Source organism: Muntiacus reevesi, chromosome 10 (assembly GCF_963930625.1).
Source record: "Muntiacus reevesi chromosome 10, mMunRee1.1, whole genome shotgun sequence".
NCBI lineage: Eukaryota > Metazoa > Chordata > Mammalia > Artiodactyla > Cervidae > Muntiacus > Muntiacus reevesi.
The window spans coordinates 16,868,469-16,881,681 of record NC_089258.1 but is presented as its reverse complement, the minus strand read 5'-3'; the positions used below and the strand labels follow the sequence as shown (position 1 = coordinate 16,881,681).

The 13,213-nt window shown below is 43.9% G+C and overlaps 1 protein-coding gene across 2 annotated transcripts in view; it reads right to left on the bottom strand.

Annotated features, from left to right (window-relative positions):
- Positions 1-12,553, bottom strand: part of FAM120A (family with sequence similarity 120 member A) — a 115,793-nt gene extending 103,240 nt beyond the window's left edge. For both annotated transcript variants that reach the window (XM_065901533.1, XM_065901534.1), the window contains exon 1: positions 12,080-12,553. In XM_065901533.1, coding sequence (XP_065757605.1) covers positions 12,080-12,553 — 474 coding nt within the window. The remainder of the gene's footprint in view (positions 1-12,079) is intronic.
- Positions 12,554-13,213: the final 660 nt, after the last annotated feature.

Here is a 13,213-nt window from a genome sequence, read left to right as displayed (position 1 = left end):
AAAACAGTCCTGAATATTCACTGGCAGGACTGATGCTAAAGCTGAATGAAGCTCCAGTACTCTGGCCACCTGATGCAAAGAACTGACGCACTGGAAAATACCCTGATAGTAGGAAAGATTGAAGATGGAAGAAGAGGTTGACAGAGGATGAGATGGTTGGATGGCATCACCAACTCGATGGACATGAGTTTGAGTAAACTCCGGGAGTTGGTGATGGACAGGGAAGCCTGGCGTGCTGCAGTCCATGGAGTCACAACAGTCAGACACGACTGACTGACTGAACTGAACAAGCAAGCTGAAAAGTGAGAACATGAAAGTCAATGCCAATTTGGTGGAAGAATTTACTGTTGTTTAAAAGAGCAATTTCAGTGTCATGACATACATTAGCAATGTCTCTAAAAGTAAATCTCTCCTCTTCAGGAAAACTGAAATTGTGGCTGAACAAAGTTTTTTACCTTATACAGCTCTTGGTTATTCTATAATAATTGTTTACAGTGGTCTTAAAAGCAAGGGAAAGCAATTTCTTTTAAAATAAGGGAGTGGCACATGAAAATATTCTCAACTTCATTAGTCATAGGGAAATGTATATCAAAACCACAATGAGATACCATTTCACACAAATTAAGATGGCTACTATAAAAAAGACAGAAGTAAGCAAGTGTTGGCGAGTATTTGGAAAAACCTGAACCCTCACATGCTGCTGGTGGAAATGTGAAATGATGCAGTTGCTAAGGAAAATGGTATAACAGATCTCAAAATATAAAATCATCGTATGAACTAGCAATTTCATTTGTGGGCATGTACTCAAAAGAATTGAAGGCAAGGATTCAAACAGATATTTGCACCCCCATTTTCATAGCAATATTATTCATGATAGCCAAGAGGTAGAAGCCACTTAAGTGTTCACTGACAGAAGAACAGATAAGCAAAATGGGGTCTATCCACACAACAAATTACTATTCAGCTTCAAAAAGGAAGGACATTTTGACAAACGCTACAATATAATGAACCTCAAAGACATTATGCTTAGTGAAATAAATGCCGTTAAAAAAAAATTATTCTGTGTGATCCCACTCATAGGAGGTAGTCAGATTCATGGAGACAAGAAAGTAAAATGGTGGCTGCCAGAGGCAGGCAGAGGTGAATGCCGAGTTAGTGTTCAATGAGCACAGTTTCACCTGGGAAACATGAGAAAGTTCTGAAGATTGATGGTAGTGACGACTGCATGACAATGTGAAAGTGGTTTTGCATCTGCTGATATGGAGGGCTGACTACACTCACTGTACTATGTCATTTTACATCAGGGATTTCAGCATCTTTGGATTTTGGTATCTGAGGGGGATCCTGGAATCAGTCATCTGCATATACCCAAGGGAAGATTGTACTTAATTCCATTAAGCTTAATTCCATTTAGAAACATTTAAAATGGTAAAGCTTTTGTTATGTATATAGGTTATCACAATTTAAAAAGTAAAAATATATAATAATAAAAAGAGTGGCACCCCATCTCCCTGTCTTCTCAGGAAACCTAGGCACTTGGTGCCAAGACATAACTTCCTACTTGTCAAAAGAGAAGTTTTATCTTTCCTTGGAGTAATGACAATATATATGTAATGTATTATATCTGCCAGCTTACATAAAAGAGTGAGATTTCTTCTTTGCAGTCTCTTTAGCATGTTGTCTGTGATTCAACTGCAATCTGTTTCAACGCTCATTCAATAATAAAACAGTTTTCTTTCTCTGCTTAAAAAAATTAGAGTGAATGTCATAAAAGAAATGCAAGTTTAAAAAAAAAATAAATAAATAAAAAATAAAAAAAAAAAAAAAAAAAGAAATGCAAGTTAAACTTCATAAGTTTTTAAAATAAAATGATAAAAGGAGTGTAGAAACACCAACATCATTTGTATTCAGTGTTTATTCAGTCTACTATACTAATCTAATGATTCAGTTAACTCCCAGCAATACTACTCTTTTTAAAAATCTAGTTCCAGAACATCAAAATTCAAGTTTTGGAATTTAGAAAAATGAAGCTCAGATTGATGCAATCTATTTCAAGGGGGTGACACTTGCAAACTCTTTTATTTAAAAATTTTATGGCTCACATAAGTACACAGGCATGGTTCACAGGAGTGAAAGTTAAAGTGTTAAGTCACTCAGTCAAGTCCAACTCTTTGCAACCCCATGGATGAGAGTCCTCCAGGCTCCTCTGTCCTTGGAATTCTCCAGGCAAGCATATTGGAGTGGGGAGCCATTCCCTTCTCCAGGGGAATCCTCCCAACACAGGGATCGAATCCAGGTCTCCCAAACTACAGGCAGATTCTTTACTGTCTGAGCCACGAGGGAAGCCCCCACATTAGTACAGGAGATTGAAAACCCATGGAGCCTATGCTTATCCAAGCAGTCAAGTGAGGCCCTCCTTATCTGGACTGGCTGGCACTCCTGCTCATGAAGATGAACAATACACTCCAGAGCCATGAAAACTCAACCCTCCAGTAATATCCCTTTCAGTATATCTCCCTACAATATTTAGCCTAATATCAACAGGGTAGCTTCAATTTTTCCAAAGAAATAAATTTATTCCAAGAGGCAAGTGGGAGGCAAGTAACCAGGGTACAAAAGAAACACGCTTCTAGATCACAGACCCTTAATTCCACAGATTCACCGTCACCTTCGCAGATAAATCAGTGTGCCAAATTCAACTCGACACTAGTTCTAAGATGCCGAGAAACAATATTTGATAGAAGTCACGTATAAGAATGGAGAAACGATGGCTAACTTCAGCCAATTACCCTAAGCAGTCACCATTTTTATTCTTCAACACGACTCCTAAATTAAGCAACATAAACGGTTTACTCAAAGATAAAGCCTCTGCGCCAGGTAACCAAGCTGAGACTACTTATCTGTGGAAATGACAAGACTCTGGGTTTGAACACAAACTTTCTACCATCTCTCTGCTATCACTGTCTCGCAAAGGGGACTGAGGAATGCTGGTCACCCATCAAAGGACTTACTTTCTAGAGAAAATATTGTTGTCAGGCCAAGTTGTGTCAGACTCTGAGAAAACATAAACATAAGTAAAGAACAAACAATGTCAGCTATATAGAGACATTTGCAGGATTTTAGAGTATTTCTATCTGAACTCTGATTCATTTATATTTAATTGTTCTACTTATAAAATTCTCTATATAAATCTACTGGAAAATCAATATAACTTTTCAAATTCTAAAGTATCACTTTCTTAGGGTGAGGGTCGAGAAAATGGGTAAAGAAAATCAAAAGGTACAACCTTCCAGTTATAGCTGACCCTGAACAACTGGGAGGGAGGTGCTTACGGGCACCAATCCTCCACACAGTCAAAAATCTGTGTACAGCTTTATAGTTAGTCCTCCATCCATGGTTCTGCATCCACTGACACAATCAACCACAGATTTGGTTGTAGGGCTGTAATATTTACTATTGAAAAAAAATCCACAGGTAAGTGGAGCTGCACTGTTCAAACTTGTGCTATTCAAGGGTCATCTCTATTTGGAGGAGGGCATGGCAACCCACTCCAGGATTCTTGCCTGGAGAATCCCCATGAACACAGGAGCCTGGCGGGCTACACAGTTCACGGGGTTGCAAAGAGTAGGACACGTCCACTGAGAGACTAATAAGCACAGTATCCTTGAAAGTTGCTGAGAGGGCTTAAAAATTCTCATCATGAGAAAAAAAAGTATATGTATGGTGATCGATGTTAACTAGACTTACTGTGATCATTTCAAAATATATAAATATAATGAATCATGATGCCATGCACCTGAAACTAATATAATGCTGTGTGTCCACTACATCTCAATGTTTTTAAAAAAGTAACTCCTCTTCATACTACAAGGCATTTATTCCTGTGGTCAATTTCTTACTAAGACTGGAATGTGGAGTATGTTTTAATTCATTTCTGTCCACTGTATGAATCCTCACTGTATAAAACAAAATGAAGAGCACTGTGGGTCTAGAAATATACTAGAGAGAAGGTATGTATATGTATGTATCTTATTTAGAAAACTAAGTTGCAATTCTTTTTAATTACTTCTCTTCCTGTTTCAAACATTTATATGGCTTTACTAAGGCCCAAAATAGATGGGGAGACAGTGGAAACAGTGTCAGATTTTATTTTTTGGGCTCCAAAATCACTGCAGATGGTGACTGCAGCCATGAAACTAAAAGACGCTTACTCCTTGGATGCAAAGTTATGACCAACCTAGATAGCATATTAAAAAGCAGAGACATTACTTTGTCGACAAATGTCCATCTTGTCAAAGCTATGGTTTTTCCAGTAGTTGTGTATGGATATAAGAGTTGGACTATAAGGAAAGCTGAGTGCCTAAGAATTTATGCTTTTGAACTGTGGTGTTGGAGAAGACTCTTGGGAGTCCCTTGGACTGCAAGGAGATCCAACCAGTCCATCCTAAAGGAGATCAGTCCTGGGTGTTCACTGGAAGGACTGATGCTGAAGCTGAAACTCCAATACTATGGCCACCTCATGTGATGAGTTGACTCATTAGAAAAGACCCTGATGCTGGGAGGGATTGGGGGCAGGAGGAGAAGGGGACGACAGAGGATGAGATGGCTGGATGGCATCACCGACTCAACGGGCATGAGTCTCAGTAAACTCCAGGAGTTGGTGATAGACAGAGAGGCCTGGCATGCTGCAATTCATGGGCTCGCAAAGAGTCAGACACGACTGAGCAACTGAACTGAACTGAACTAGGCCCAAAGCCTAGAATTTTCTGACTTGTTATCACCAGGATTTCCTAGCACTGGCACTGTTGATACTTGGGAATGGGTAATTCTTTACTGTGGGGCTGAACTGTGCATTGCAGAACGTTTAGCAGCATCCCTAGCCTGCAGCTGAAATGCCTTCAGTTGTGACAATCAAAAATGTCTCTCGACATTGTCAAAACCACCAGATCACAGCCCCGGTTGAGAACCACTCACTACTCTTCACTGACTCAACAGACTGTCCTATGGCATCAAAGAAAGTTCCAAACACTGACTGGGGAAAATGATGTAAAGGAGTCCCAGCTTCCATTAAACTCCTTAAAGGACTCCATTCTTTTCTGTTATATTCACTCCTCCATGCCTGGCCTATAACAGGCACTCAATATTTGCTAAAGGGAGCATGAATCATCATTGGGAACAAGTCAGAAAAGAGAGTATGAGAAATTTAAGCTGAGAAAATAAATCTTACTTAATGGCCATTGATCCAGGTTTTAAAAGAAAATAATTACATTTGTCTGCCTATATAAATAGAACAAGGCAAATATATGATTAACAAGCTGAATGCCTATACTAAACATACAGGAGGAGTAAAATTAGTCCCCACTCTCAAGTAGCTTATAGTTAATGGGAGAGATACATACACAGGTAGCTATAATAAAGCTTTTGAGATGGGCTTTGTGGTAGAAGTAAAACTCTAACAAGCAAAAGTGGGGTAGACAAAGGGAGCAACATCAGCAGTTAGGAAACAGTGAACAGTCTGGTTGGGAGCATTTTAAAAGTATAATAGAAGAATTGTGAATATGACAGAAGGTAGAACGGATTCAGATTGCAGGAGGGTCTAAAAGCCTAAATAGCAAGTCTGGATTAAGGGTTCTGCTCTAGTCGTTGCCAGGAGAGTGACTCACCTGACGACCCTGCAGGCTGCTCTGACACTGTGTACAAGTCGAGCTCCCCTGCTGACACCAGGGGGGGGACCAGTCAGATCCAGAGGCAATCCAGACTACCACCCACAGTAAAGACACGATTTAATATGATATGTACCCTTAGTATATGTCTTGCTTTCTACTTTTTATTCTATTTCATTCTGTGTCAACTTTTCTAAATGCCAATAAACACCCAATAATTCGGTTTTACAACCCACCAGCATGTGTGCAAGGCACTTAGGTCTTTTCGGTAAATTTGGTGAGTTCACAGGTTGGCGATACTAGAAATGAGGAAGAGAAGTGTGAGAGGCTGCCGGGCTAGAACTGACGTGTCATACTGCAGGGGGTGGAGGACGGAATGATAAAAATGCCAAAGATGATTCTAGGGTGCTTAAGTGTAACTTGGAAGTGGGTGACCATGAGGTTCAAACCAGTTAGGGCTAAAAGTGAAACCAGAACAGACTGGGAGAAGAGAAAATTGTGGAAAGTGAGAAAAGAATGAAGGATACATCAGTAGCAGTCAGGTTCGGGGCGGTGGGGGGGCGGGGGGGACATGCAGTTTGAAGACTTATCATCTTCCTGATAATCATGGGAAACAAACTCTAGGGTAGCTAAAGTGAAATTACAACAGTCACTAAGAGGTGAGTAATCTGAGACCAGATGAGAGATGAAAATAGTCAGTTTGTGTGCTGAACGGGATATTGTAGAAATAATCTTTAAGTATATAAAACTAGCTAAACTAGCTGCTCAAGTCTTTGAGAACAGTAAAAGGGTGCACTGGAATCTGTCAAAAGCTGAAAGAGTATGTGCATAGTTTCGTTTTTAGTCGCTAAGTCATTCCCAACACTTTGAGACCCCCATGGACTGTAACCCGCCAGGCTCCTCTGTCCATGGGATTTCCCAAGCAAGAATACTGGGGTGGGTTGCCATGTCCTTCTCCAGAGGATCTCCCCAACTCAGGGATTGAAGTCACAATTCTTTGCCACTGAGCCACCAGGGAAGCCCTTTCCATTATATACTCTTCTCATAATCCCCAAAATTATCTCTTTTGAAGTTGATACTATGTATAGACTTCTCTGGTGGCTCAGTGGTAAAGAATCCATCAATCCCTGGGTTGGAAAGATCCCCTGGAGAAGGAAATGGCAACTCACTCCGGTATTCTTGGGAAATTGAAATTACATGGAACCTGGTGGGCTACAGTTCATCAGGTTGCAAAAGAGTTGGAAACAACTTAGAAACTAAACAACAACAATAAAACAGAAAAGTTCCAGAGAATTATGGCATTTGTGGAAAGCTGTATTTCAGTAACTTGAGGAAACAGAAGTGCTTTGATAAACAAAAAGGGTTCAACAACGCAGAAGAGAAGAGGCAGTGGGCTTTGATAAGTCTAACTTTAATCACAAAAAAAGGCCAGAAGGGGGGAAGATTTAGAAATGGGTGGTAATGGTTGATAAATATCAGTGCTTAAGTCACAAATTGGTGTCTTAAGAGCTAAATCTAGCCTGGAGTCCATTTTGCTTGGCTCAAAGGTGTTTTTAAAATGGGATGATTTCAAATAAAAATCTGGATTTCTGACTTCCTTGAAAATCTCAAGGTCTGGCAAAGTTGCCTCTATAGTCTTGTAAGGCTTTTAAAATGTGCACACTCCTGGATCCACCAAGTATGTGTGTCATACCATTTGTAGGAGATGGATAAATTATGGAACACTATGGCATTAAAAAGAATCAGAACTGTAAGTATAGACATGAAAAGATTTTTTATATACTTATAAAGAAAGCAAACTGCTGAATAATGTAGTGATCACATTAATGTTAAAACTAAAACTACTATGATAATATGTGATATATAAAATATACATAGGGAGCTGCTGTGGGAAATAGTATGGTGAGTCCTTGAGAAATTAAACATAGAAACACCAAATGACCCAGCAATTCCACTCCTGGGTACACATCCCAAAGAACTGAAAACAGGGACTGCCAAAAGATTTTTGCACAACCATGCTCACCGGAGCACTACTCATTAGGGCTATTCATTTGGCTACTTCACAATAGCCGAAAGGGGAAGTAACCCAAGAATCCATAAAGTAAATGTGGTTCATCCATACAACAGAGTATTATTCAGACAGGAAAAAGGAAGGAAATTCTGACACAATGTTATAATATGGATGAGCCTTGAAGACATTAGGCTAAATGAAATAAACCAGTCACCAAACTGGCACATTTGAAGAAAATAGATGTTTTTAAATGAGTATTTTAAATGGATGGCTGGTTTGACTTAAAATGGGTCAATTTAGAATTCTAAGTATTCCCTGATCAATTCATGATCGTTAAGAATAACAGTACATTGCTAGTTTTCAGTGTCTCCTGGATAGAAACTGTGCTACCTAGCAAAAGCATTTTTGCTATCAGGTCTGACCTGAGACTGAACTGCAGGTAGGCACACCCTTATAGCATTCTTACACAATGAAACTGAACTTTGACTTCAGCACACTACTTCCCTCTTAAAGAGGTTACTGGTTACCCTTCCCCAGACACTGCTCAATCCCATTTCTTGCCATATGAAATTGGCAACAAAATGCTGAGGGTTAAATGAGACAGCACCAGGAGAGAGAACCCAGCATGGAACTGGCACCTACAGAGCAGTCCCTCTACCCCCATCAAGTACACAAAGAAAGATCATCACCACAAGATCTCAGGCCACAGTCTAATCTCACATTCCTCCAGTGACTTAAAACACCAGCTTTGCTTTATGTGAGATCTCAGTGAATACACAAGGACTTCGTTATAAACCTGCACACCACCACCACCACAAGTCTTGAGGCAGAAACATTTAGGAAAGTTCCAGGGATTTAATGCCACCAAGATTTTTAAGTAAACATCACTCCTCACCAAGTTTCAAAGGTTATGATGACTCAAGGCACACAAGAGGAAATGCTCCTAGTAACGAACAGAAGCCAAATTCAGGCCAGGCAGTTAAATGACCTGAACAAAATTAGTTGATGTGTGGGCCAACTTCTAATGGTTAAAGAAATACAATTATTACTCTAGTGAAGACATACTCTTCTAAGCCAAAAAAGATTTCTCGAAGCAAAGCTGACAGGAAATTAAGACTTTCAGCCAGTTTACAGAACCCTGAAGAAGGTCAATACAATGGTAGATTTTTGTAAGAAAAATGCTTCATATGCCCAACATTATATATGGTGAGATACTTGTGTGAATTGCTTTGCCAATTTTTACTTAACCTTTATTTATTTTAAAAAAATTATACAACAAAATTAACTTTTATTTACTTTTGATCTAAGTTCTACAATTTTAAAACATGCTACCACCACAGCCATCAGGCTACAGAACAGTTCCATCACCTCAAAGAGCTCCCTCCTGCTGTCCCTTTATATCCACACCTTCGTGTAACCTGGCATCTGGTCCCCATCTACAGCCTTATCTGCAAGAGAAGGTCATATAAATAGAATTATACCTTTTGAGCCTGGCTTCCTTGTGTGTATCAGTAGTTTCTCCCTTTTTATTGCTAAGTAGTATTGCTTGGTACCATAGCTTAACTATTTACCTATTAAAGGATATTTTGCTTGTTTCCAGTTTGAGCAATTATGAACAAAACTACTATGAACAATCAAGTATAGTTGTTCTGTGAATAATAGTTTCATTAGGAAAATACCTAGGAGTACAACTGCTGGATCATATGGTAAACCCATCTTATAAGAAACTAGGGAGCTATTTTTCAGGGTGGCATACCATCTTGCATTCCCACCAGCCATGTGGGACGATTCCAGTTGCTCAGCATTCTTGCCAGCATTCTGGCATTGCCGGAATTACTTATTTTAGCCATTCTAACAAGTATGTAGTGATATGCCATCATGGTTTTAATTCACTTAACCATTTTAATAGGCATTTTTCTAAAAAACAGTACATGCTGCTTCACTTCTTTAAAGAATACTGAACATACATTTTCCCCCAAACCATCCTCACAGAGTAAACCATACTATCCCTCAGGGGCTACTGAAGTACATAGGGTTGTTTTCTTTGTTTCTAAAGAAGCCCCAGAGTTATGTGTGCTTTTTATAGCATTTTCTATCTTCTCCCTGGTAAAGAGTCACTTCTTGCTATTAATGGTGCGCTTGCCTATGTCAGACTTTCCTCTGCACCCTTTTCTCAAGCTGAGTTTAAAAACAGGTAACTAAGCTTATCAGAATTACATCTGAAAACGAGAGGGCAGTCTACAAGGGAGAAACGTTGATTCTTCAATGAGAAAACAGGAAGCTTTTTCTTTTCTTTTTGGATCACTATACCAAAACTTCCTGACTTCTCATTTGACTGTTGAGAAATTTTTAGTAGCTAAGTTTCTTAGGCATTTTCCAAAAAGGTGAGTCTGCCTGGTAAGTGTACACCAGGGAATTGAGTCACTACTATATTAAACTGTAAAATTAACATTATATTGTGATTCTATATCAGGAATTCAAAGTTCATCTAAACCAAAGTGATTATACACTCTATTATACCTTCCGTCCAGAAATCTAAGTGGAAGTAATGATCTTAATTCTAGTTTCTTACTTACTCACACATTGGTCAAAATTCTAAGCACCTAGCAGGTGAGACATTTATAGGGGCACAAAGAGAAATATCAAGAAATTTTACAACTAAAAAAGTATATAGCAGTTCTTTCAAAAGATAGAGAACATGTGCAAACACTGAATCTAATCCTAAGTAAAAATTATGATGTTCCTTTGAAAGCCATTTGACTAAAAAGCTCATCGTCTTTTCAGTAGTAAGTAATTTCCATCTTTGCACAAGACAAAAGTGTTAACACTCAAAGCATCTGCTGGAGGTGGATCACACTAGGGAATTACACCGTCTCACTTCTCGGAGAGCCCAGGCTCCAGGGCAGAAAATGCCAGCAGTAGTCCCTTACTCTCACCCGATCTTCCCCAGGGACACAGGCTAGGTCTCTGCCATATTCACAGACCAATCGCAGCTCTTCCAGCAGCCTCGACCCGCAGACTTAGAAACCCTGTCACCAATTGCATTAGGATCGGGGTGGGACTTCCGCTATCACTTTAGGCTTAACCACCACCATCTCAGCACAGGCAAAGAGCAGTCAGGAAGTTCGAATTTCACAAACTTTGGGATCAAGCACAGTTCAAGCAGAAATAAAGGAATGACAAACACATTGGAAGGCAGAGTGGCCAAAGTCAGAAAAATAAAACAGCCCCCCCACCCTAAGAATTGTAAACGAAGAACAATGAAAAACGAAGCAATCAAAACTCAAGTCAAGGGTCACTGGTTGGCATGTTATCTCTGCCCTGGCTGCTAGGTCCTGAAGCACTCCTTGGCCTGAGTTCAGGGAGGAGCCCTCTGCCAAAACGACAGCAGAATGCTGGACACCCAAAGCTCTGATTACTGAGTGCACAGCCCAAAGTGGTGGAGTTCTTTCTGTGCAGGGAGAAATAAATCCTGGAAACTCTGATTCACTGACTTTGCCTGACTCTGGACTACTCTTTTCACATCAGACACACAGAACCAAAGACTTTTTCACGCAGACTAAATCACAGCACTTAAAATATTCCGTCATGTCAAACTATATGGTTCTTTAAAACCCAACACACAAAAATCCGACAATTTCTCTAAAAACTATTACCTTACTGGGAACGTGGTCCTAGCCCTGTGTTCTCAAGAGAAAGCCAACTCCACAGGCCTTGTCCAGGTCGAACCGGGGTGACAGCAGTGGGCAGACCTTCTATCCACCCTCAGTGGCTGGAGACCCCTTGCTGTCGCCATCTAGCCCACTTGCTCCCGCAAAAAACCTGTTGCTTTTCAAGCCTTCCAAAATCGAAAACCAGCGACTCATAAAAGTTCAGGTTAGTAATATGCCTGCTTCAAAGTGTGGAGGAATACTCGGGATGTCAGCGAGTGGCACTGCACCTTCCAAGCCTGCAGCTATCCGCTGGTCCTACGGTTCTCGGCCGGCCTGGTGTAGCCCAGATTCCCAGACCCCGGGCACTCGCAGCCGGCCGGGATCCAGGCGGCGCGTCCATTTTGCAGCTGGTCAGACCTGGAGGGGAGAGGCGCCTGCGGTCCCCCGCGCCCAGACCCCCAAACCCGACCCAGCTCCAACTTCAGACCCTGGCCTGCCCGGAGCCCAGACCCAGACCCCAACCGAATTCCAGACTCCGACCCAGGCCTGGACCCTGACCCCAGACCCCACACCCGGACTCAGGCCCAGACCCCTGGCCCATCCCTGGTCCCCCAAACTCCAGTCTAACCTCGACCCACCCTCAAATTCAAGCGACCCCTTAAATTCACGCAGACCCACGCCCGGCCCCGGTCTCCAACCCCGCCCCCGGCCCACGCGGACCCCAGTTCGCCCGCCCGCCCGGCTGGCCGCACCTTGACGTGGAAGCGGATGAGCGCCAGGCGGATGCAGTGCGCCATGCAGACGGGCGGCAGGAACCAGACCTTGGGCGGCGGGGTGCCCTTGTTCTGGACATGGCTGACGATCTGCTGCGCCGTCTGGCGCTCGTTGCCCTGCCGCTTGACCCACTCGTGCAGCCGCGCCTTCTCAAGCGCGCCGTTGAAGAAGACGAAGAGCTCGATGTTGCCGCCGAAGCAGGCCTTGGCTAGCGCGGCCAGGTAGCCGAGCATGTGGTTCCACTGGCCGCCGCTCACCCAGTCGGTGTAGAAGCCGCCGTAGAGGCGATGCAGGCAGTTGTCGGCGTCCACCAGCAGGCGCAGCGGCGTGTGCGGGGGCCGCTGCCGCCCGCCGCCCACCAGGCTGCCCCGGGCCAGCTTCTGCAGCTCCACCGGCACCACGGCGCTCGGGCAGTGCTTCTCGATGTAGTCCTGGAAGCCCTGCACGCCCATGGCGGCGGCGGCGGCGGGCGCGGGGCGGCGGGGCGGCGGGGCCGGGGGCGGCGGGGCCGTGGCGCGGGCCGGGGCCGGGGCGGCGGGCTCTAGGGGGGGCCGGGCCGAGCCGCGGGCGCGCTCATGGCCGCTGCGGCCGCCATGTGCTGCCGCCTCCCAGGGCCATGGCGGGGAGGGACCTGCGCCGTGCGCCGCTCCAGGCCCAGGCCAAGCTGAGGCGGCCTCGCGCGGGCGGGCGGGCGGCGGCGGGGCGGGGCGGCGCCAGCTGACGTACGCGGGCCGGCGGAAGGGGCGGAAGAGGCGGTGCTGCGAACTGAGGGGCCGGTAACCAGAAGAGGGGCCGGTGCCCGGCGGCCCAGGACTCGGACTCCGGCTCCGAACTTCGGCCCCAGCCCTGGCAGAGTCCGCGAGGCCCAGCCCAGGGAAAGGAGCTCTCGGGTCCAAGCGACGCAGCCGTGCCTGCGCGAGTTCCCAGGAGGTGTCGGGGCGGTAGCTTCATCTCATCCCCTTCCTGGTCTCCGAGGACCACATCCCTGGCTCCAGGATCTGGTCACCCCCGGACGGCCTTATCCCCGGAAGCCGGTCAGGCAGCCCTGTCCCCGTCCACGATCGGAGCCGGTCACCTCAAGGAGGCCGCGTTCGGACCTACGGATCTGGTTA